Here is a 26,774-nt window from a genome sequence, read left to right as displayed (position 1 = left end):
GCGGAGGCTACTTCTTAGTTGTGGTGCGTGGGCTTCTCGTTGCAGTGGCTTCTCTTGTTGCGGAGCATGGGCTCTAGGTGTGCGGGCTTCAGTAGTTGTGGCGCATGGGCTCAGTAGTTGTGCCTCACGGGCTGAGGTGCTCCGCGGCATGTGGGATCTTCCAGGACCAGGGCTCGAGCCCATCTCCCCTGCGTTGGCAGGTGGATTCTTAACCACTGTGCCACCAAGGAAGCCCTCTCATATATCTCTTAAGTCACCTCTCTTCCAGGCAAGATACCTTTATTTCTTTCCACTGTTTTCCATCAGACATGGTTTCAAGGCCTCTCACCAATATCTGGATGCATCTACTCTGTTCTTGTCTTTATTAAAACACTGTAGCCAGAATTAAATACAGCATTCTATCCAGGTGGGTTATGGCCAGCCAGGGTACAGTGGAACTGCTGTCTTCCTTAATCTGGTAACACGGAACTAGTTTTGGGGGTGGCCATGTCAGGCAAGAGCTAAAACACAGGGACACCTTCAGTAACTGTTATTATCCCAGGTCTCCTAAACTCTACACTCGTACAATTGATTTCTTTTAACCCAACTTCAGGACATTGCCTTTATCTTTCACCACCCTATCTAAAATAGGCTTGCCTCTCCCCAGTCTTCATCTTTACCTGAATTTGGCTTCAGAGAAATCATGTCTATCTGAAATTTTATTATTTATTTACTGCTATGCAACCTTATCATCTATTTACCCAACGAGAATGACAATACCGTAAGAGTGGAGCCTTTATCTTATCTACCTAGGTATTGCCTGGCATAGAGAAAGTATCCAATAAATGGCTGTTCAATGAATTCATCATCACTCGATAAATTCTATCTTCTTCAATTCTGAATAAATCATTTGAATGCTAATTCTGTCAGTCTATCATACTACCCAATTCTCTGAGACAACATCTATTGAAAATTTGGTAAGAACGCTTTTCATGTCTTCATCCAAGTTATATACCCAATATTCATCAAATTCTGTTGTTTTGTTAGAATGTAACAAGAGGGCCCAAGTACAGAGTCTTATAGTATACGTTATTTAATTCCTTTCAGAGTGACAATGCACCTTAATTAGCACATTTTGGGAAAGGGCATCCTAATGCTATTACCTAGCTTAGTGCATAATTTGGTAAAAGTCTCAATCAGAAAACAAATGGAAATACCTTTATTAAGATCAATGTAAACTACATGTATAATATTTCCCTGATTTATCAGTCTAGAAATCCTATCAAAAAGGAAAGCAGACACTGGTTGTTTCAGAGACCCCAGCATTGAGGTGGCTAGTGACCACTTTCTTATTTTCCTTTTCATTTGACAAAGAGAAATCCTCCGAGGATTTCTACTAATTTCTACTCCTAATTTCTAATGATCAGGAATAGTCACTTTATAATCACAGTCCTCTTAGTGCACAGGGATGGATACAAAGCGTCTAGATTTCCGCTTGCTGGCAGCCATGCTTTTCCAGTGTGAACATCATTCTCTTGTGCGCATGAAGATAAAATTAACACAGGAACCGGTGGCTCTGCTTTCCACCTGACAGCTGTTACGTGCTGTAAACAATGGTCCACCACGCTTTCTTTTTCGTGCTCTAAAAATAGCTTGACTGTCTAACTCTTGAAAGTTTTGCAAGCCTCATCGTGTGCAGCTGCTTAACTCTTCCTACATTGATTCTTTTAGATTATTGTTACTCTTTTTTCACACCCTTTGCTTCTCTCTTTCTCTTCTCTACACAGCCAAGCTTAACAATTAGTTCTTAGAGTAGCCACACTTGTGCTTCAGATGCCTCTCCCTTTTCCTCTCTCTGAGATAAGTTATCATCATGTCAGTACTTCTTTTTGGGGATCTTCACTCTTGAGTTTCCCTTTCTTGTTAGGGTTGTCATCTAGGTATCTGCAGCAAGCACCATTTCTCTCATTTACTACTGAATCCTCAGCATTTAATGCACTTCCCGGCACACAGTAGGTACTCAAGAAACATTTGTTTAATCAATGAGTAAATATTCTCTGTAATTCCTTCATTTTGACTTCCTAAAGCTTAGGACATTCACCTGATTGTGTCCTTGAACTCTTCCTCATCTAATAGAGACGGTAGGTGCTTTCTTTTAGTATTACCATTAATTCTTCTTTACCAATCAGGTTGTTGTTTTTGTTTTTTTAATAAGTCAAAGTTATATCTTAAATAGTGGTACTCAATTCAGCTTTCACAATATCCAGAGGTATTACTTACTGATGGACAATAAAGAAGATCCCTGGATATAAATAAAAAGTTATATTAAAATATTATATGGCATCATATGATATATTTTAATTGATAAATCAGCATGACAGTTATCAGAATATACACTTTTATAAAAATTCTCCTGTGCATTCAGTGTTCAGGATTTTTGTCTTATTTCTGAGAATGCATATGAAGGTTCCTCACTATATAAAAAATAATTTTAAAAAGAAAGTATTAGAACAGTAGAATGGGTTTAATTAACTTTTTTCATGCCCATCTTCCACTGGATACTAGAGATATCTGACTGCCCTCTGAGAGGAATGCCTGATGTGTATGAAAGGGTTATATTCAAAACGTGACCCAAATCTTTTGTTGAAATGAGAAATCAGATTTATAATTTACTTCGACTGTGAATGCCTACCAACATTTCTATCTTAATACAAATTTCAGCAAGGAACTAGCAGATAATAAATTGCTGTATCACAGATCTTGAAAGAAAACCAATCTATCGTCTTGATTTTAGGGATAGTCATTCAAGACACACACAGTTTTAAGAGACTATGAGACGTGGAATGTTAACAACCTTCATTGTCAGGAAACTTCCTAAAATTTCGTCCCAATGCCTCATGCATCACTTTAAGCTCATTTCCTCTCATTGAACAGAGGCAGGACAGCTGGTCAGCATCTTCCATCTGCACTGCCTTCAGCCTTCCTCTAACTGTGTTACACAACACCCTTCTGAAATGGGAGTAGGAGGTCAATTTGAAACAGGAGAGAAAACTCTCAGGAAAAAAATCTTGCGGGAAATAGCGTTTTAAACTTAACTTTGAATGGGGCTATAGATTAGGTCAGGGAATGGGCCAAAATACTGAAGTGCTGTTCCCTGAATAATTCAGACTAATTCTTAAATAGCATTCGGGGGTCATAAAACACCAGGCCTGGATATTGAAGATGTTTGTGCTTCATCAAAAAGTCTTTGAATGTGACTCTCTGGCATACTGCCAACAAGGTCAGCTCTTTGGGGGAAAACCCTATGCCAAAGGCCAAAGAGGCAGCTGTGTTACTCAGCTCCTGAGAGCTTCCAGCTCAACACCCACACAAGCTCAATTATGAACAAATTAAAGGGATCCAGACTGAACATAGTAATTCTGGTAATTTAAATAAATAGAGGAAAGTCTACAATTAGTAGGAAAAGATTGATTTTCTGGAAAACCCAGAAAATGACACACTAACCCCTTTGAATAAGCATAGTTACATCTAATTATTTAAAAATAAATTCCCTTTATTCATCATTTTAATCATTTCTGATCTGACTTAAATGTGGCCACATGCATGCCAGCAAAAGTATCCACAAATACTGAGGCAGAATAGCCTCAAAAAATCTATAACTTTTAGATATATAGGAATTAATGACCCTGAGTAAAATTATAATCAGAGTCTTACACCTACATTTTAGATCACATAGATAAATGTTGTTACTCATTTCTATCTTCTTCAAATGCACAGAAAAATTTAGAGTCATTCAGAAAGAATCAAAGATTCAATACTGGGGAATCTATTAAAATAACTCACTATATTAATAGAATAAAGAACAAAATACACATGATCATCCTGTACAGATCCTTAAAATCACTTAATAAAATTCAACATCCATTCCTGATTAAACAAAGTGAGCAAATAAAAAAACTTTTCAAGAAGCTAGGAACACAAAGAAACTTGTTTAAATTGATCAAAACATTTCTATCAGGAACCAAGAGCAAACCTCATAAATTAATGGGCACACCCATGGTAGAAGCATTCCTCTTTAATCTTTAAATTCATTTTTGATGAGCTGATCTCAGGTTCATGTGGGAGAATAAATGCATGTGAAGGGCCAAAGTAATTTTACAAAAGAAGAAAAAACAGGAAGACAGCTCTGTAAGTTATCAAAATACAGTGTAGTCAGATGACAATTGAAACAGGGTGATACTGGCATGGGACAGACCAATGTATCAATAGAACAGCATGTCTAGAAATCACCCTATGTATGAAAGGGAATTTAGTATTCAATGTGACTGCATTCCAAATTAATGGGGGAAGGACATAAAAGTCAGTAAATGTTATGAATAATTTGCCTATTTACATGGAGAAAAATTTTTCCACCTCATAAACCATGAATAAAATTATTGCTAAACATGGAAAAAAACACCAAGCCTTTAAATGTACAAGAAAATAAATGAGATAAATAAAACCAAACAGTCATGAAGGAAAAGATGGAAATATTTGACTATAAGACTAAAGCCTTTTTTATAGTAGAGGATATCACGATCAAACTAAGAAGACAAATAATAGATTGCAAAAGTTGTTTATAACATACATAACAATAGTCTAAAGATGAAAAAGAATTAACAAATGGAAACATTTTCGGCAAAGAATATGAATAAACAAATCATAGAATAAAGAATAAGAAATACAAATGCACCAACCCCCCTTATCCAAACCAAAAGATACAAACTCTCAATTAAGTCCAAATTTAATCAAAAGGGGAAAAGTAAATAATAAATCAAGATTCATTCATATAACATAACACTATACAATTAGTATAAAGAAACACAACGTGTGACAGAGATGTCTGTACATAGATGGAATGGCAATTAGGTAGAGTACTTTCTATAAGGATATATATAGCAAACTAAAATTTTCTATAAGGATATACATAGCAAACTAAAATCATGTTTGTATCTCGGAAATAAAAGAAGAAGATGGGGATGAGAAGTCTTTATTTTTCACAATAAGAACCGTCTGTCTTTGGAAACATAAGTGAAAAGAAAGAAATGGAACCCACTCACCTTTAAAATAATTTGAACATAATATGCAAATGAAAATACTAGCTTAGACTCAGCAGCAAAAATGAAACAAATAAAAACAAAGAAGGTACCAATGAGGCTTATTAGCCTTTGAAGAAGTTTAAAGGCTTTATAAAGGAGGAATATCCAACATAAATTATGCAGTAAATAGGAGGTTTATCTTTTTCATTCTGAACATAGTGAAATTGCTGTTTTTCTAGGTCAAACACAATCAAGTAGCACTAATTTGCTGTTCAACCTAAATACCTCAATTTTTTTAAACTTTTTGAAGAATGGATCTTGACCCTGAGAGGATTATTCCTCTAAGCACAGTCACCAACCTTTTTATCAAATATATTCATTCCTTATGTTGGCCCAGTGCCATATATGGAAAACTAAACTACTTACAATATCTTTTTCATCTAATCAAACAGGGAAGACACTTCCAAATGTTTACCATTCTGGTATCGCCTGAGCTTATTCATTGAGAAAAAACAACATACTTATTGAGCTCACTCAATTGTTCTGAGAATAGGGGTTCAGAATGGCCCTAGAATGTTGACCTCAGAGCCCTCTGAAAGACTGTTAGCTTTAATTTGGCTTTTCCTGGAAGGGACCAAACTTTGATAGTTTCTTACAAAATGCTTTTACAAAAGGCTATTTTTGAGGCTATTTTTTCTTACAAAATGCTTTTATATATAGCACATTTTACCACTTGTGCTGTATGGTGCATTTAAACCAACGTTTGATACCTGTATCCTGAAGACAAGAGCTCATGACCTTCGCCCAACTATGTAAAATTGAACAAACATTACTATTGTCATTTATGTTATAAGTACAATAAAATGCAAAGGGTGACTGCTAACTATTCATATTTTGCAAGGGCTATTTCATTCTAAACGAGAACATTTCTCAGAAACAAAATTTTCAGTAACAAAAAATGTAAACAGAAAAACTGTTTCTGGACATGGCTTAGGTTTTGTTTTTATGGAACTGATATAATTTTCTTCTTTCTTAAAATGGATGCTATTTTTTTCTTTTGCAGAGACTTTTAAAAACCGCACTACTGGCTACTTTTTTTTTTTTTAATTAAATGAGCAAAAGAGTAATATATTTCTCATCCCAAATTGAGAGCAGTTTTTACCCATTCATCTTCTTTACAGAGAAATTGGGAAGACAGGACAGGAAATATTTATCAGGCACTCTATAAAAACAAATTGCTCCTTAAATTATTAGTAGTAATCTGTGTCACTGTCACATATTATTCCTTTGGTCAGAGGTTCACGCTTGAGAAAATACTCCTTTTTGACCAGTGCTCGAGACAGCTTCCTTATTAAGGCTTTCTGTCAGTCTCTTACTATAAGTGATTAGAGCAAATGTATCCCAGCGATCTAGTTAATTTATAGAAAATAGAATCAACTTCTCTTTTCTCATCGTGACTGAACATCTTTTTGAACTCCTATAAATGAGTAACAGATAAGCACTATTTATCAGATTGTTTCATGGAACACGCAGTTTTGATTATTCCATTTTCTTGGTGCTACTAATGAAATATGTAATATGCTTCGGAAAACAAACAAACAAACAAAAAAGACATTGGCAAAGCTTGGCCTCTGAGCATTCAGGAAGCAGTAAATATTTTGCTGAGAAGTTATTTTGCACCAGCATCCTATTCCAATAGTTCTCTCTCTCTAAGGACCCATGGGAGTGCAACAATGTGCTTGGGTATCTGAGATGTCTTCCGGGATCTCACATTCCAGAGCCTGGAGAACAGAGTTTGCAGGGACCCTTGCTCTGCCCTGGCAGCCAACAGTCACCCAGAAATTCCTTGTAGGACTCAGAATCTCACTGAGGTTGTCTGGGCACGAAACCAAAGTACCTTGACTCCCTCAATCTGGCAAACCCAGGGACCCCTCTTCCCTCTGGTATTACAGGATTTGGAGATGGGCACTTATAGAGATAGATCTTCTCCACTGCCGCCATCTCCATCCATTGCACAGAGAGATGGGATGCCCTGTAGAAGAGGATTCATTGAACTGCCTTATCCTCCCAGGCCCTGCAACAGGTATGTACATGAGAAACAGAAGAACACTTGCAGAGGTGAGAGTACAAACGCAAAGGCAGGTGAGTTAAAGATGCTTAATGGCATTCAGATCCTCCAGAAGGAATACTCCTATTTTTCTGACCTATACATAAAAATGTCACTTATCCCTCTTTTAAAAAGCGGTAATTACGATTAAATGTGTGAGAGAAGACAGGAAGAGAGGATGACCAATATCCCCTCTTCCAAGCTTCAGCAAACCCCGCCCCCTAAGGTTGGAGTTGAAGAAACAACGGCAGGACATTCAAGAAGATAGATGGGCTGAGGCTGGACAGTTGATCTGGATGTCACCTCACCCTCACTTACCAAGGTCCATGCTCTTTGAGGCTTTCAGATTCATTGATTCAGGCTGCCTGGCTGGTGTCACAGATCTAAAGTTGAGGCGCTGATCCGGAAAAAATACTGCTGAATCCACCCCAGAGCTGCAGAAAGAAGCCATATGCCATATTTAGGTTTAGAATAAAATCTTATTTTTTATTCAGCAGTTCTCATTTTGAATACAGCCCCTCATCGCTCCCTCTGCAGCTCCCTCTCCCATTGCAGAGCACAGGCTCCGGACGCGCAGGCTCAGCGGCCATGGCTCACGGGCCCAGCCGCTCCGCGGCATGTGGGATCTTCCCGGACCGGGGCACGAACCCGTGTCCCCTGCACCAGCAGGCAGACTCTCAACCACTGCGCCACCAGGGAAGCCCCAACCAGGCATTTTCAACCACTTCGTGAACCTCAGGTTTCTTTTACGAGATATAGCAACTCTGTTTTCATGCATTTTATCATATTCTGCAATTTAAATAATATTCTCTGGCTAATACCATGTTTTCCTCTTCACTGATTTCTGCCAGTTGGGATCCTGCTATACAATATATAACTTTAAGTGGGTAAAGCAAACCCACAAAGCACTGGTGCTTCAAAGGATGTCACTTGATACTAGCAGAGCCTAAAGGCAGGTTAAGAGAGATCTGTGGGCTAAGAACGCCCTTCCTTTAAAAACAAGTGTAAGGGTTGTATCCTTTCTAGAAAACCATTCCGTTGAATGACTAACGGCTGCCGTAGTTTGGTTTTCTACTTTATTTAGGTCTATTTTCTAAAACTAATGTTAATGCTGAGCAAATAGTCTGCTCATCAATAACACCAACAGGAAGTAACAGGAAAAGCACAGCTGACAATTTAGACAAGATACATCAAATGCCCATTATAGGCTTCCTAGTACTTGTAATCTCAAAGAATTCCATTTCTGATGAATATTTTATTTATTTTGCTTGAGGATGGAGATTATATAAGGGAATTACAGACAATGCCTCATTTCTTGATCTAGAAATAAATTATATTTATATACTTTTCATGAATTAAATTACAGCCACTTTCTCCCTTGGTACTCTCCCTTGGTACATGTATTTACAAAGTAAATATGGTAGCTCGTTTCAACACAACTTTAATCTTAAATACAGTAAAAACTCAAATCAAGTATCCTCGGTAAATCTGAAAGTACTGAGGTTGAATTTTTTTCAAACGGTTGGGATTTGACATTGTAAAAAATAAAATAACCCCCAAATTCAACTGTCATGAATGAGAATCCTTATAAAATGTACTGGGGAATCTCGATTTCTTAACCAAATACACCAAAATAAGTTTAATCTTTTCTTGAAACTTATTAGTCATGTATATTTAGTATTGCCTTGCAGCAATAATTATATTGCTGAATGAATGGGCCTCTGTTATTGTAATAGAGTGTAATATAGTATAATACAGCACAGCATTCAAAAGCACAGACTCCAGAGCAGGTCTGCCCATTTCTAAATCCTGGCTCTGCTCCTTACTAGCTGTGGGACTGGGCAAGTTATTGAACCTCTCTGTGCTTCCATTTTCTTATGTATAAAATGGGTATAATTACACTTCCTACCTCCTAGCGTTGGCATCAGATAAAATGAGTTACAAAGATTTGCAAAGTAAGGAGAATAGTGTCTGGTGCAGAGTAAGTGCTGTAGAAACATTTAGGAAACAAACAGATAAACACATAGACCTTCTTTAGCTTCCCAAATGACTAAGTTTCTGCTTTTCAAGTTATCCAAGTTTTTTTTACAGTTTTTTTGCCTTCTCTGTTTTTGTCAGACTCTCTGTGGGCTTGTGACTAAGAGCCCTTCTCTCCTTCTGTTTAGAAGGAATGATGTTTAGGGCCCTGGGCTTGGGAGCGAGATGCTAGGGTGGGTGGCCTCAATTTACTAGTGCATAAAATGGACACAGTGTATAGCACAGGGTACTACATTCAATAGCCTGTAATAAACCATAATGGAAAAGAATTTTTTAAAATTGGACAGTAATAGAATTTACTTAAGAAAGCTATTGTAAGTATGAAATAAACTAAGATATGTTAAATACTGACAATAGTACCCAGCACACAGTAAGAGCTCAACAAAGTAAGCTATTAATCCTTTCCTTTGTTTCTGTAGGTTAGCGGGGTGGTCTTTGAATGAGGGCCTGAGGCACTCTCCAGCAAAGAAATTATACGATCTGCCCTCCGTATCCTCAGGTCCGGCATTCAAGGATCACCCAAACTGGGATCAAAAATATTCAGAAAAAAAAATTCCAGAAAGTTCCAAAAAGCAAAACTTGAACTTTTCATGCCCTGGCAACTATTTACATAGCATCTACATTGTATTAAGTGGTTTGAAGTATATGGGAGGATGTTATATGCAAATACTATACCATTTTATACCACGGACTTGAGCATCTGCAGCTTTCGGTATCCGCGGGGGTCCTGGAACAAAAACTCCTCATAGATACCGAGGGACAACTGTACATTTTTTCATGAAAATTTCCTCAAGAAGCTTAAATCAACTCTTTAGAATTATGAAGGTTTTTCTTTTCTTTCTTTCTTTCTTTTCTTTGGCTTCTTTCTTGGTGTCTGGTTACATGCTCAATAAAGAAAGCTACCGACATAAGGCATATTAGATGTGGTATCTAGTGGTAGTGGACAAATATGTCAATTGTAAACAAAAATCCTGACCTGCTAGTGCTGTTGACACTGGCTTGGCATAATAGCAATATTTTAATTGTTTTAGCCCACTTTAAAGAAGAATTCTGAGATGCCATGGTGAATATGAGCTTCCCCCTGAGCATTGATGTTTTGCAAGCACTTGCCTTTAAATGTGTTACTCAACCTTTATTTGCACTTAGTTTTTCATCCTTTGATCTCTTGTGATGACATGGTTTTAGTGTCAGAGAGACTCATGGCCTTCATGGAACCAGTGAATTTAAGAGCTGGAAGACCTTAAAGGTCACCTCATCTAACTCTTCATCTTGTAGATAAGACACTGAGGCCCAAAGAGGAGACTGATGTTCCAAGGTCACACAGCTGGCCAGTGCCAAAGCCAGAACCAGATTGTGGTTTCTTGAACTCTTCCCAGAGCTGCAAAAGCTTTGGCTAAGATGGTGGCTAGCCTGGGACACAGGTTGCTGCTGATCCTGAGCCCACGGAAATCAGACTTTTCCCTCTTACTGCAGTTTCATGCGCACTCTCTCATGCAGCTTGCATTTTAGGTTAGTTTTTTGTTTCAACAGTGGTTCATATCATGAAATAAAAGAAAATTAAAGGGTTAATCAAAATAGATGCCACGTTATAATGAATACCTTTAGGGAGGAGGTTTAGAACCAACATGAATATTCCTCATTAAAACAGCTCACGCTGGGCTTCCCTGGTGGCGCAGTGGTTGAGAGTCCGCCTGCCGATGCAGGGGACGCGGGTTCGTGCCCCGGTCCGGGAAGATCCCACATGCCGCGGAGCGGCTGGGCCCGTGAGCCATGGCTGCTGAGCCTGTGCATCCGGAGCCTGTGCTCAGCAACGGGAGAGGCCGCAACAGTGAGAGGCCCACGTACCGCAAAAAAACAAAAAAAAACAAACAAAAAAAACCCCAGCTCACGCTGCATTTAAAGTGCTCTGCTCAAGGCAGACTATGGGAATCTACCCAACTCAGTAATGTTTTGGTTAATCCACTTCATTGTTTTATTTAGTTATTTATTAGCTTGGTTTCTTTTCTTTTCTTTTTTTTTTTTTTTGATGTGGACCATTTTCAAGGTCTTTATTGAATTTGTTACAAGATTGCTTCTGTTTTATGTTTTGGTTTTTTGGCCATGAGGCATGTAGGCTCTTAGCTCCCTGACCAGGGATTGAACCCACACTCCCTGCAATGGAAGGCAAAGTCTTAACCACTGGACCGCCAGGGAAATCCTCACTTGACTGTTTTAGAATACTTTACCAAACCAGGCATTACGTGACAAATTAAGAATAAGAACTCAAATTTTCCCAAACTCTTGAGAAACAATTACCCCCATTCCCATTGACAAAACAAGATGACAATGCAATAACATGATGTGGAGACACCATCAAAGATGATCAAAGAAAATAAAAAGCTGCTTTGTACATATGAATGTAACATATATTCATATATGTGTTTGTATATATACATATGTATACCTGGATATGTCCATTAAATTGATCATGGTGATATGTTCCTCTGTTAGCATTGTTTTGAACATGGCCAAGTGTACACTTTGAAAACCTTCAATAAAAGGACCCCTCTTGCCATGGTACAAAATGGAAACAAGGCTGATATCAGATTGGCAGATATTTAAGGAAGGAAGGAAGTGTAATATGAGACACGATGTGATTGGAGCCAATGTGAACTTCTAATGTACTTGAATAATGAGTATAGTACTGAGTTGGTTAATGTGAAAATACCGTAGACACATACATTAGACTAGTAAAACAGTTTGTAATTTTATGCTACATATTGGAAGTTTTTGGAGTGAGAGGGTGACACAATGATTAACTATAAAACATGGCATATTTTAATTTTGAAGGCAGTTAGCATGTGCTCATGGCTGAATGGGCTGCAGCGGAAGCTGTAAGTTGACAGCAGGCCAAAGACGTGTCTTAGATAAAGACTGTATTTCCCCCATGAACAACCAGGGAATCTATCAAAGAGAAATGATATTCAATGTCAAATTATGCTGCATAATGAATAAATAAGGGTAGCGTGAAACATATGCCAATGTCCTGAATATAGTGACAAATCAGGAATGGGAAAGACATAGAAGACCCCCCATGAATGTTCAAGGAGAACTGTCTGAAATAAAAAGGCAGGGGAAGGTTTTGAGGGGCATGTCTGAAGTCTCAGGTGGCCACGGATCAGCTTCAATGATTGGCTGCTCTGAATAAGAGTAGATGCAGGTCACATGTATGAAAGAAAGAGAGACGGAAAGAGCAGAACTGAGAGAGAACCAGAGGGAGGGAAAATATGAACATGTAGGGAATAACCAAATGTTGTCTGAACAGCTAATCAAATTCAGTATATTCTGTCTGCTGGTGATTTGTCTTAAACTCTCCCTGAGACATCACAGTAAAAAAATGCATTTCCTTTATATATATAATATGCATATAATATATATACTTATATCATATAATATATATAATATATATAAAGGAAATATATTAAATATATATTTTTTAATGTAGACACTCATATTCTAAATGTTTGTCAAATAATTATTGACATAATAGTACAAATAAGTTCAGTAAGTTCCTGATTTCATTTTGGTTCAAAGTACAGGCATAAGTTTAGTTTGATCAAATTTGTTTTTCACTTCTCATGAATTAGTAGTTTTCTGTTTCACAAGACTGGTTCCATCCCTTAAAAGCACTACTTTTCCCTTTCAGGGGGGCTTTTAACTTTTTTTTTTTTTTTAAGACAGGACAGCCTCCTTTGCTCAGCCCTCCTGGCTCCCTTCCAACGCTCCCTCCACTGTAAGTTTCCAACATGCAAACCCCCACTGCTGCTGGTCACCTAGGCAACACAGCAGTTTGCAGGATGGTGCAGGTCACAGGACCCTAGGAGAGGGAGAGGCAGAGGGAGGGGGAGAGAGGGAGGGGAGGGGGGAGGGGCAGGGGGAGGGGAGAGAGAGAGAGAGAGAGAGAGAGAGAGAGAGAGAGAGAGAGAGAGGGAGAGGGAGAGATTCAAAGCTTTAGATTTGTTCCTTCCATTCCAAAAATGTCTTTGACTCTGTCCCTTCCTCTCCAGCTATGCTGCTCCTCCCTTCATTCGAGCCCCTCTCCTCTCTTGCTGGTTGTCCCAGACTAGTATCCTTGTCTATGGTTTCCCTTATCCATTTATTCTCCACAAGTGAACTCACTTAACATGATATTGTCAGGCTTCAAAGCCTTCAATGCTTCTCCACTGCTCTCTGGAGAAGCATGGCGCTCACAGAGCATGGCAGACAATGCCCTTCCTGTAGATTCTTTCCCCAGGTACTATATGTTTTAGCCACGTTGAACACACTGCATTTTCCCTCTCCCATCATGTGGTTTTCCTAACCTAAGTTGCCCTTCCCACCTCTTTTCTGCCTAGTAAGTTCCTTTCTATCCTTCAAGAAACCTTTCAAACACTACCTCTCCTGTAAAAAACCTTCCTTGACACCTACAGACAGAGTTAGTGGCTTTTTCTTCTAGGCTCCAATGACATTTTGTATCTCATGCTCAGCAGGCTGCTTGCTAATTATCTGTGTGTCTGTCTCTTCAAGGGGACACTGCATTCCTTGCGGGCAGTGTTGCTTCCAATCCATTCCAGTACCTTCTATGGCGCCCAGTTTAGAGTTCCATAAATAATTTTGAATGGATGAGTGAGCACATGAATGACAATGATCAAAAGAAGACTTAAGACTGAGAAAAAGTTATACTTTTGATTGAAAGGAGATTACTGTTAATGTTAAAAAGAGCAGTTCTAGAAAAGGGTGAGAATGGAAGCCTAAACACAGCTAGTTAGGGAGGGAGAGGGGGAAAAGGAAGTTGCTGGTTCACATCATGTGATGAAGATTTACAGCAGTGAGAGCCAATATAAGCTGTTTTTCAAGATCGTGGAGAAACATGCTTTCCTGAAAAGGGAAGGGAAGAAATATGTGGTGACACGGAAGCAGCCAAAAAGGCAGTTGCTAATTCTCAATGATTCTAGCTCTGCAATATCTCTCAACTACCTCTGTCCCCTGAAAGGTTCCCACCCGAGAAAGTTTCTCCCCAACCTCCCCAGCACAGGTCCTCAGTAAGTTTCACTGCCATGGCCCCAGGAGGTATCCACAGAGTCTCTGGCTTCTACCAGATATTAACTCTCCTCCATTTACCTAATCCGTGGGGTTTTTTTTGCTTTTTTTTTTTTTTTGTTTTATTCAAACAGAAAGTCACAAAAATTATAATCCTTGTTGTACACAACTAAAACCCAATCTTATCTGCTGAACTCCCACAATAAGATTTTACTATCTACCAAATGAAGTCTGATCTCCTTATCCCTGCTTTTTGGGCATGATCATCTGGCCAATCGGCCACGATAGAAGTTGCACAAATCAACTTACTTTCCTACCTCCACCTGTTCCTTCTGCCTTTGCCTCTCTCTGAAATTCTCTTCCTTCTGGGGCTCTTTTCATGTCCGTGCTCCTATTCATATTTTAGGGTTCAGCTCAAGTATCACTTTTCCCCCTAACATTTTCCCTGCTTCCTGTACTTGGGAATACTCTCCTTTCTCTGCCTCAGCAGCTCGGGGCGTTTTATCTATGTCTTCTGGTAAATATCACTTTGTACCCTGTGTTCTCGTTTGTCACTTTTACCTATTAGCCTACCATCGTCTTGAGGCTAGGGTTTCCTTTTGGGCTCTTGGACCCAATTTTAACAAGTGTTGGGGGGTGGGGAGCGAGGAGCTCTCCCATACTTCCAATAATTCTAGGACAGCAGCAGGGTTTTGGAGAACTCAACTAAATTCTGACACTATCTACCTGACACAGATCCCACAGGTTGAGGGCTCAGTCCTATGCGACTGCCCCCCATACTCCACCTCAGATGCCAGTTTCAAGCTCAGGTTGTCACCTTGCTTCAGACTGATGGGCTACAGATTGGAGGTTCCACAGACCCCTTCTTGAACTTCAGACACCAGTCACAAGTCCAGGTTGTTACCTCTACTTCTGACCAACTGGCTATAAATCAGAGGTGCCCTAGACCCCTCTTTGGGTTCGATTAGCTTTTGATAGTGGCTCTCAGAACTCAGAGAAACATGTTACTTACTAGACCACCGGTTTACTGTAAAAGAATATAACTCAGGAACCGCCATATGTAGAGCTTCCCAGGGCAAAGTATGTGAGAAGAGGCTCCGAGCTTCTATGCTCTCTCTGAGTGTGCCCCTCTCCCCACATCTCCACATGTTCACCAACCCAGAAGGTCTCCAAACCCTGTCCTTTTGGGTTCTTATGGAGGCTTCATTACAGAGGCAAGATTGATTAAATCACTGGCCACTGTCAACTGATTCAAGGCCCATCTCTCTGGATGGGACTGAAAGTTCCAACCCTCTAAGCACAAGATGGGCTCCACTGGCAACCACCCCCTTCATTAACATAACGTGACACCTTAATCAGTCTCAATACGGAGGAAATTCCAAGGTTTTTAGGGGTCAGTGCCAGAAATGGGATTAAGGCCAAATACATTGATCTTATGAATACAATACTACAGGTTTATATCTGATTTATCTCTGCACTATTCCAGCAGGTCTGTGCATATACGCTGGGTAAACAGTAAGGTAGGATGAGTCAAATTATTTTTAAAATGGATTTTTTTAACATCTTTGTTGGAGTATAATTGCTTTACAATGGTATGTTAGTTTCTGTTGTATAACAAAGTCAATCAGCTATACATATACATATATCCCCATATCTCCTCCCTCTTGCGTCTCCCTCCCACCCTCCCTATCCCACCCCTCTAGGTGGTCACAAAGCACCGAGCTGATCTCCCTGTGCTATGTGGCTGCTTCCCACTAGCCATCTATTTTACATTTGGTAGTATATATAAGTCCATGCTATTCTCTCACTTCGTCCCAGCTTACCCTTCCCCCTCCCCATGTCCTCAAGTCCTAAAATGGATTTTTTAATGCTACCAAACTCATTTTTGATTCAGGATTGAGGCAAGCAATGCAAATAAGCATGCAAAATTAAAAATGTCCAGACTTTTGCTCAAGAAACCCCCAGAGATACTGATCTAGAACATTATTGTGATTATCAATCTAGTTCAAGAAACTGTATTTGAGTAAAAAAGTTGACTTCAAAAATGTAGAAGTCGGAGATAGGTAAATATAGGTAAGCTTCTGGCTAATAGAGTTAGCTGTACTCTTGTTGTATTGCTTTATTTTTAGCAGATTGTAAAAAACAAAACAAAACAAAAACCATAATAGTGATGTTTGAAAGAAAACAGCATTGCTGCAAGAAAAATGAAAAAACTTCACAGGATTATCATGGGACAAGAATGGAATGAAATATCCAGTTTTTACAGCCATAATAAATACAGAAAATATAGCAAAGGGACAAGTTAATGATTTTTAAAACTCATCAGAAGAACAAAATCTATGAATTCTACTAGTCAAATGGTGTGTATGTTAGTAAATCTCTCTCTCTCATGCTTGTGTGATTCTAAAAAAATATTGATTTTTTGGTTTCTATTACAGAATGGATATAATATTGGGCTCTTTTCAGTAGTTTAGATTATATATGGTGCTGCTTTAATTTTTAGATTCCATTAACTTTCTTGGAACATCTATTTTTAAAATACCTTTAGGGTTGCCAACTGCAAATAAGAAAGACAAAAAAAGCTTTATGTCTTCTCAGTTTTGTTTCATACCTTCCCATATAACTTTTTCTTTTTTGAGTTCCATCTCTCTAGTTTTTAACTTAGTAAAAGAAAATTCATCAATTTTCTCATATATCTTAATAAGATATGATGAATCTTAAATTCCAGGAAGCAAAAGTGAACAATCTGAGGTATTAATATTAGCTATGAGAAGTTTTCGCTGGAAAGGAATTACAGATACTATGAGATTTCCATCCTGTAAAGAACTAGAGTTACAATAAGGTTGCTGGGTTTTCCCAGAAAAACCATACCGGGGAATATTTATGGTATATCACATTTTTTTTTTTTTTTTTTTTTTTTTTCCGGTACGCGGGCCTCTCACTGTTGTGGCCTCTCCCGTTGCAGAGCACAGGCTCCGGACGCGCAGACTCAGCGGCCATGGCTCACGGGCCCAGCCGCTCCGCGGCATGTGGGATCCTCCCGGAACGGGGCACGAACCCGCGTCCCCTGCATCGGCAGGCGGACTCTCAACCACTGCGCCACCAGGGGAGCCCCTATGGTATATCATTTTATCGATACCTGTGGCTGTAATCTTCAAGGCCCAATTCCAGAACGGGATGTGGTGGAGGAGGAGGTCCTCCGCTCTCAGCCCATCCGTCATTGGGAAGCAACAGCTCTATAAGCAAAGAACAAATAAAGCTGTAGTAAACAGGAGGCAGAACCGTCCGGCGCCTGGGTTTGTTTCAGTCCATCTCTCAGACAGAATTTTCACCAACACAGAAACCAGCCTTGAAACAAGTAAGTCCTCACACAGCACTGAAGGGTTCATATGCACGCTAATGCAGCCTGTGCGGGGAGATGCAAGCCTGATGATGCGCCTTGCTGGCAACCCCTGGCAAGTGAGGTCCTTGCAGCTTAACTACCTTTTCCCACCTGGGAAGGGTTGACACATATTCACTACCTGTGATGTGTAGAAGATTAACAAGCCATTTCTTTTATGACAACGTTTTTGTAAACAAGACTCTATAATGAATGCTCTGGATTAAATGGTGATTTAAGCATTTGCCTCAGTGACAAAAGTACTTAAAAAAAACATGAGATACAGTATATCTACTCACCATTTAGACACCATAGAGGTAAAAAAAAAAAATATATATATATATATATTCTTTTTGCATCTGTGTTGTAGTGGAAAACCCTGAGTTTGGGGCCTCGGAAGCAAAAGACTGGGGTCTGAGTTCTAGTTTTCCTACCTGCTAAAAATGTTTACTTTTTCAGTCTATTTCATACAGAAAAACATAGACACGTACACTGAATATTACAACAACTAATAACAAGGTTTGGTGAGATCTTATTGTGTATCACACACTGAGCTAAGCCTTATGTATCATTTAATCCTCATTACTAATGAAAATATTAAATAATGTATGAAAAAAATTATAGAGCATCGTGATTAAGAATATAGTTTGTGAAGCAAGACTGCATGTTTCCAATCTTGTAATGCTGTATGAACTTGGGCAAACTACTCAACTTCTATAAACCTTGGTTTTTATATCTATAAAGTAGGGATAAGAATACCTTCACTGGAGGAATACAAGGATTACATAAGATAGTGCATATTCAAGCAGCGATTTATAAGTGCAATGAGTGCCAGTGAGTAAGTAAAGGATTATTATTCTGTACACCATAAACTCTGCTGTGGACCTATTACAGTGAGATATTTGTAAAAGGTAGACTCTATTGCTAGAACAAGAAAATCATCTCTTTGTCCTTGAGAAATGCTGCTGGTAACAACCACTCTGACTTGCCCACATACCAGGTCTGATGGTCAATTTTATGTATCAACTTGACCGGGCTCAGGGTGCCCAGACACTTGGTATTCTGTGAGGCTGTTTTGGGGTGATATTAACATTGAAATCAGTAGACAGGGTAAAGTAAATCGTACCCCCCCTTATGTGGGTGGGCCTTATCCAATCAGCTGATGTTTTGAATAGAACAAAAAGGTTGACCCTCCTTCAAGTAGGAGAGAATTCTTCCTGCCTGACTGTCTTCAAACTGAGACATTGCCTTTTTCCTGCTCTTGGATTCAAACTGAACCACTGGCTCTTCCTAGGTCTTGAGCCTGCTGGCCTTCAGACCAGGACTACACCAGTGGCTCTTCTGGGTCTCAGCTTGCCCACTCACCTTGCAGACCTTGGGACGTGCCTGCCTCCATAATCACGTGACCCAATCTCTTACAATAAATCTGTGTATGTAATCTATATATACATATACAAACCCACGAACACACACACACACACACACACACACACACACACACACCCCACTGGTTCTGCTTCTCTGGAGAACCCTGATGAATACACCAGGGAAGCACTTGCTCCAAGCTCTGCCCCAGACACCAGTATAAAATGGAGGCAGTTCTAGCAGTGCTGACATGTCCCAGGGAATGAGATTTGAAGCAGGAATCTGGTAACTAAGATGATCAGGGTACAGAAGCATGAGGAGCAAAGGCAGCCAGCACTGTCCCCCTGCACTGTCCCCCACTCCAGTGATCTGGTAATATGGCAGCAGTTAGGCAGCCAAAGATTTGCTGAGAGAAAAAGAGCAGACGGTCTACAAGATAAACTGGAACAAGGGACATATTGGAACAACATCTTTCCCATTGGTTCTAATCACTCATCCTCAACTTCTCAGTCCATCTTTCACTGGTGGTAAACATAGCTGTGACCACGTAATTGCCTGCTCAAAAACATTGCAGTCACACACAACTGCCTACAGAATAAAGGTCTGTGTCCCCGGCAGCCAACTTTATCTCCTATTACACATTAGCCACTCAAGACTATTTATTGCTCGCAGACCACAAGGCCAGGTTTTCCTACCCCAGTGTCTTTGCTCATATAATTGCAAAACCCACTTCATCCATTAAAGTCCCACCCTTCTCCCAAGGTCCACCTCAAACATCCCCTTCTCCATGAAACGTTCACTGTTGCTCTGGGATCTGTAGGTACTTTTACAACAGTGGTGGAGAATATTAGCGCTCCCAGTGTCTGTGTTCTTCCTTTTTTCCTGAGCACACAGCTAGGCCCCAGACCCCATTTTCTAGCCCTCTTTGTATCTAGACTGGTTCTTGCCAATAGAATGTGAGTTACGGTGGTCAATGATGTGCCCGGTCTCAGTGCTTAAGGAAGGGTATATGCAACTTCCCCACCTTCCCCCCAAATCCCATCTGCCAGCTGCAACCATGAGTGGATGAGGCACCAGAAGATGGCCCAGCTACCAATGGAAGGAGCCCAAGTCCCTCAGTTCTCCCTGGGCTGTGATTTGAGCAAGAAATACATCTTCAATATCTTTATCCACTGACATTTTGGCTCTATCTGTTAATATTACAGAAAATAATTCATGTGTAACATTTACCACGTGCTGCTTTTGCAATGAGCTATCTATCGATCTATCACCTATTTATCTACATTCATTTCTCTTACTGGACCACAGGTAACTTCCTCCTTGTCCATCTCTTCCTCCTCTCCTTCCTCTTCTTCAGCATCTCCTCTGGTTTTATTAGGATCATTAACTTTCACTTTTATTTCATTCACATGAATAATCTATGTGTTTTTAAAGTAATGATAGATGCAGAGGTTAGTATCTTCTCTGATGATTCTTTATCCTTCGTACTTTTTAAACAACAAATCTAGTTGCTGTAAAGAATATTTTTTTCCCCTCTTGGCCCAGACACCTTTGTTAAGCCCTTTATCACCGTGAAAGTCTGGAATTCTTATCCCCTAAAAATAGTATTTCTGGATCTCACTGAGTGTACAAGGTCATTTTATATATCGCCTGTGAACGTTGCACCTCTAGTCACTACTTCATCCATGACCAAATGACCCTTATTTTAATCACCATCTTTTATTGTTGTGACTTGTTTTACAGGATCCATCCTGCCAGGGCCAGATCAGAAAAGAAGGGCAAAAGAGTTTGTGCCTTTAGACTAGAACTCAGCAAGCTATGGCCCTGGCCCCAAACCGGCCCGCCAACTGGTTTTGCACATAAAGTTTCACTGCACACATTCATGCACGTACTGTCTGTGGCTGCTTGCGCACTACAGTGGCAGAGGTGACGAGCTGCGAACGAGATCCTATGGCTCACAAAGCCTGAAATATTGACTACGTGGCCCTTCACAGACAAGGTGGGCTGACCCCTACTTTAGACTGTTTTTGAGAACAATAACAGCATTGTATTCAGCGTTGCAGCCTAGCGCATTCTGCACAACGGAGGTATCCCAGAAACATCAGGAAAATTGAAAAGTATAATTCAATTTCTGATCATCACTGCAGCGGCAGTGCCTTATGTGCTATAGGGGGGTGGATACATGCAGGTTCCCAAGAGGGAAGATATTATAAATAATCACACTATTATGTGTCTCTTCAAAGGACCCCAGGGCACATGGATCCGGTGGGACAGGACATGGAAGCGAAACATTTGATTTGGGGTGTGGATGAAAGTCCTGAGAAGACCTCCGTGGGTGATCCCGGGCAGACTTGAGGCAATGGGCTACCGGGGCAGCGGCTGGAGTTTGCGTGAACTGAAAGTGGGGAGGAAGCAGGAGTAGAGCACAAAGGGAAGATGAGAACTATTAAAGGAGAGGGAAAAACAAACCAGAGGCAAACTGTGCTTAGGCTGTAACTTGGCCCAGGGTGAGATCTGCCAGCAAGATTCTTCAGAAAATGCAGTGTTTGTGCACTTCATTACCATTCGAATGCTTAATAGGATTTTATAGTAAACCCCTGGGACACAACCTCCATCCTATTACCATCTTGGAGCCCTACGCTCATTCCACTGCGGGCATTGCGAGCCATTCTCCAACGCAAATGTGAATTTTCTGGTGTTACAATTTCTACAAACGTTAGTTCTAAAAATGCCTTTTCTCTGTGACAGCTTGACAGGAATATGTATATATAAAAAAAATAACAGTGGAACAATGGGTGGTAGTACTATTATTACAAAAATAGATGGAACACAGCATATCAAGATTGGACTTTTAAATATACAAAGGAAAGGAGGAAAGGAAGAAAAAAAAAGTTAATGTTTTGGCTGTAACAGTTCCTCTCCTCACCAGACATTACATTTTGTCAAGTCAATCTTGTTTTTCTAAAGGAGCTCCTTCAAAAGGCTTGGTGGTGGCGAGTCAACACTCACTCAAGTTTCATGAGTCTTTGAGGCCTACGGCCACCTCGAGTGCGTCGTAAACTCGGGAACTCTCAATGGTTCTCAAACATGAAAATGTTGTTAACGCTACACAAAGATGTGATGAGCGTGATATTCTTCTACAGCATCATGTCTATAAATTCTGTTATATACATTTATTGGTCTCTCAGTCAATAGGCTTATATAAAAAGAGCGAGCATTCCATCTATTGGCCTCTTATAATTAAAATATAACAAATCTGTGCTTTGATAAGCCTAATTCTTATAACCAAGTATTGTATCACAGATCCCCAAGGAAATAATGAGAATAGATTTTGCTTTTAAAAAATAATGTTTAATGGGGTCACTTCTTAAAAGAACTGGATTTTCGATGTTTCCTTGGAAAATTGAGGTGGGAGGAGGATGTGTAGCGGTAACCTTATGGACCGCGGATCTATGTCTCAGGAGGGAGGGAAGAGACAGAACCTCCCAGTGGTTCTGTGCCTAAAGGACTCTAATTGTTCAGTGACATACAAACTCTGAACACTCTACTGAAGTTCCAAAGTATTACTGCATTTTATTTTTAGCGTGTGTTTTGGGTGGACTTTATTATTTAAAATTTTTTTTCTGGGTGGATCCTTACACTATATCTAGTTCTACAGTTTCATTATTTTAGCCTTTGCTAGCCTTCCTAGAGACAGTATCCCATTTCCTTGAGGATCTCAATGTCCTCTAAAAATATATTGCATAATTATCACTTCAGCATCGATATTTTATAAGTACTGAAAAAGACAGAGGATGGGAGGTAATGTGTCCAATGTTCCTTTGGACATCACTGGTGTAATTAGGAATAAAACCCGGAACTTGGATTGTCACTGGACCACATGTTGCTTGAGAATTAAGTGCCAATCCAGTTATATAAAGGCTGGAATGTTCTTGATCATTATTTGGACGCGGTAGAGAGAAGGCTCTTCTGGTGTGAGGGAAACTTGCTGTTCCTTCCCCAGATTCTCCTGCTATTGCAACTGAAGGACTCAGAAGGAGATGCTGCTTTGTCAAGATAACTTTTAATTTTATTAAGATGAGGAAAGACATACTGGGTGTTTCTTTATCTGACACAAAGTAAAGTCAGCTTCTAATGGACACTCTTGGGATGAGGTGAAAGAACAGTTTCAAGAGACCAGTGTAAGACAGGGCCCATGCTGTGGTTTAGGGAATGAACTTGAGTCAGAGAGGAGATGTATTCAGGTTCTGCAGGGATTATATATGGTGTTGGGTTAGTCATTTACTCTCCTCTCTATTTCTTCATCTGTAAAATGAGGATAATAATACCACCCACTTTGAGTGTGCATGTAAATTGCTCACCACAGTATGTGACAGTAAACAATAAATGATCACAGCTGTTGCTGCTACTCTCACTGAAACAGAGGAATTCAGAGGAAAAAACATCCCATTCAGATGAAAGAATTTAATTCCAGAGGAACCTCAGATTTACAAGTCTGTTCTGATGGAGTAATCTCAGAGTCTAGAAATTGTTCCCCCATCGTTAAATTTGGGTAACATCTTAAGTGTAAATAAGGGATTGATTATATAAACAGCACCTCCACTCACTAGACTACTACGCAACTACTGAATGTGATGTTATGGAATATTCAATGACATAGTAAGATTTTCATAATGTGCTATTAATTAAAAGGCAATTTCCTAAACATTTAATATATATTTCATTTTATTTTATATACGCATATTGACATGAAGGAAACACTTTCAATATATACATAATGTTATTGATCAGTATCTCTGACAGAAGTATGAGTGCCACTAAATTTTCCCTTTATTGCTTTTCTCTTAATTTTCTGTCATGAATATCTATTGCTTTTGCCATACAAAAAAGTAAAGTTACTAAAGAAAGGAGACGCAGGGAAATAAAAGAATTCTCTTGGTGGCCTTAAGTATAATTTTTGAAAAACAAAGAAGAAAATTTCTAAATTTCTAAATTTCTAAATTTCATGTAGAGCTCTACTAGAAATGTGATCCATACAAGATAGTAGTAGTGAGGCAATAACAAAAACATTCCACCATCATATCATGGTCTCGGTTCACAGTATTTACCGCTCAGAAACAAGAATAATCTGTGAACTGTGTTATGACCACTTTATGATTTAATACTATTCCATATATCAATATTTTGTAAGTTTAGTTGTTATTTACACTTGGTAACTCCCAAAATTAAAAGACTGTTAAAAAAAAATATAACGGTTTGTCATTTTGTTTCTCCAGGCATGGTTTTATTTTATACGTAACCCTCCATGTTTGGGGCAGCAAGCATAGAAACGGTCACTTAAACTTTAGGCAATGCCAGGAATCTGCTTCACAACCTGTGAGTGAGATCTCCCACCCACCTCTCATTTTCATAACTCAGAGTAACGAAGTCTGCACTTAGTCTAATTAATTCCCCTTTGTTCCTTTTTTTTTTTTCTAAATAAACACTCTCCTGTTTTCTCATACCACTTGCAGCAGATGAGAATGGATAGAATCTTACCTTTCTGTTTGTTTTGTGGACCGTAAGTGCCAAATGGATGCAATGTACTATTATCATTTCTCCTGGAGGTGGTTACAGCATTCTGACAGTTCTCAAAGCACGGCTTAGAAAACGCCCCACACTCTGCAGGTTCCTAAGGGATGAAAATAAAAATGACGTTAGCTTATTTATTTAGTTAGTTAGTTAGTTAGTTAGTTAGTTTCGGTAGGCGGGCCTCTCACTGTTGTGGCCTCTCCCGTTGTGGAGCACAGGCTCCGGACGCGCAGGCTCAGCGGCCATGGCTCACGGGCCCAGCCGCTCCGCGGCATGTGGGATCTTCCCGGACCGGGGCACGAACCCGTGTCCCCTGCATCGGCAGGCGGACTCTCAACCACTGCATCACCAGGGAAGCCCCACGTTCGCTTTTTTAGTATGTTCCAACTTGGTCAATGGAAGCAAAGTGAAAGAACGATCAATTTATGAATAATCTTTCAAGAGTCTATTGCACGTAAGTCCTCGACTGTGGAAAATCAAAATGGCCCTATCAGTTAAAACATCTCTGAACAGGCAATAAAAAATACTGACAATGTGGTGTTAAGGCTTAGGAGTGCTGATGGCAAGCACAAAAGCAGATTAACATTATTATTCTTTCCCACCACTTACAACTAGCTTCTTTCAAATTTTCTTCCATCTGGGAGTACAGCTTGTGGCAGTGTCAACATAAGAATACAGTTCATGCCAAGGGTGTTTCTCTGCCAACCAGCTGGTTGCTGTCTCCCTCTCCCTTGGTGACTAAGTGTATATGCTCTAGGACAAGTCAGAACCCAGGCAGGTTTGTCACTGAAATGTCATGAGCGTGTCCCACTGCAGACACTAGGCCTTTTGGCCAGGAGCTAAAATAAACTGGGACAATGCCAGACAGTGGTTCTCCTGAGATTTTCCCTTCTTCCATATGTCCCCATCTGTTTTGATTTTGATAGTCTGTAAACAAATTCAGTTTCCTTAAAACTGCTAGCTCCAGAATAAACCGTGCTCCACAGGTGCTGCCGAAGTACTAGGAATGGGCCGTCCGCAGGGAGCTCTAGTGATTGTTCTAGAGGAATGAGGCACAGAGAACTGGGCTTTGCTCTGGTTCATACTGTGTGTCTTCTAACAGATTTCAAAGAAGTAATTTGAAAGCCATCTCAGGGCCGTTCCCTTGACCATTTGTGAGAGGAACATTCCGCAAACACAAACGTAGATCTGATCCCCAAAGCTCTTTCCTTCTGAAAAAGAGCATTTGGCCCAAATAATGCATTTGATTTCTACTTTCCTCTTTAGTTACAGAAACTCGGTATCCTGCTAGTTAAACAAAATATTCAAAACATTCCATGCATGCATTCTTCATAATTAACATGTTTTCAGCTGCTGAAGGTCCTTTAGCTTTTTGTCAAGGCTTATAACACTTTTTCCACACCCAGTGTTACCTTTTGCCCCTGGTTCATTAGTCAACCCAAGCCTGGGGCAAGCTACTCCTAAATTAAAGCTGGAGCCCTGGAAGGTAGGAGAGGTAGGACCTACCTTGCATAGTCAAGTGCTTTAACAACAACAACAAAAAATTTTTTCTGCTTTCCCAGCTCTTTGATAAATGACACAATCAATATCCCAACAACTGATCAGTAACCAGCCTAATTAAAATATTCAGCCTGTAAAACAGAGCTGTCGTGGAGCCTTCCATTAGTGTCCCAGCCAATAAAAAATACAGTGGATTTTTAAACATATTCTGCTTCCACCAAGCTGAGCTTACAGCTCAGGGGAGGGAAATGTTTTGGGGAAGGAAAAAAAAAAAACAGGTCATAACCCATTTTTTAATACCAAGTCTCTAGGCTCAAATAGAATTACAATTGAACCTCAAGCTCATCCTTTGAAAAATATGTTTCTGTTTAAAACGATTTTGATTCAATCAAGGGCTCATTATGTATTCTTCACGAGGTCCTCATCAAAACTGTTTACATATCTCGTACATCTGGGTAATGTGGGAAAATACCCAACGACAATATATTTTGACTTTTCTTAAGTAGCGTCTTCAGTACTTTTTTTAATATCAATATAATGTTCAAGTAACCATTTTGGTATTCTTCCAAAATCTAACTAATTGATTTCCCTGAATATATGAGCAGAACTGAGGCCTTTTCTAGGTTACAGATTCTTTTTTATTGTACCTGAGAGCGATTGCTGTTCACTGAAGAATCCTCCAAAAACACGAGCACACAAC

The 26,774-nt window shown here is 39.7% G+C and overlaps 1 protein-coding gene across 3 annotated transcripts in view; it reads right to left on the bottom strand.

Moving 5' to 3' along the window:
• PARD3B (par-3 family cell polarity regulator beta) overlaps positions 1-26,774 on the bottom strand; it is a 1,046,263-nt gene that overhangs the window by 421,621 nt on the left and 597,868 nt on the right. For all 3 annotated transcript variants that reach the window (XM_082840795.1, XM_082840797.1, XM_082840796.1), the window contains 3 exons: positions 24,542-24,674; positions 17,399-17,495; positions 7,483-7,598 (listed from right to left, as the gene is read on the bottom strand). In XM_082840795.1, the coding sequence (XP_082696921.1) occupies positions 7,483-7,598; positions 17,399-17,495; positions 24,542-24,674 (346 nt within the window). The remainder of the gene's footprint in view (positions 1-7,482; positions 7,599-17,398; positions 17,496-24,541; positions 24,675-26,774) is intronic.

Source organism: Leucopleurus acutus (genome assembly GCF_964270905.1).
Source record: "Leucopleurus acutus genome assembly, chromosome: 6".
Classification (NCBI taxonomy): domain Eukaryota; kingdom Metazoa; phylum Chordata; class Mammalia; order Artiodactyla; family Delphinidae; genus Leucopleurus; species Leucopleurus acutus.
This window is presented reverse-complemented; position numbering and strand designations above follow the sequence as displayed.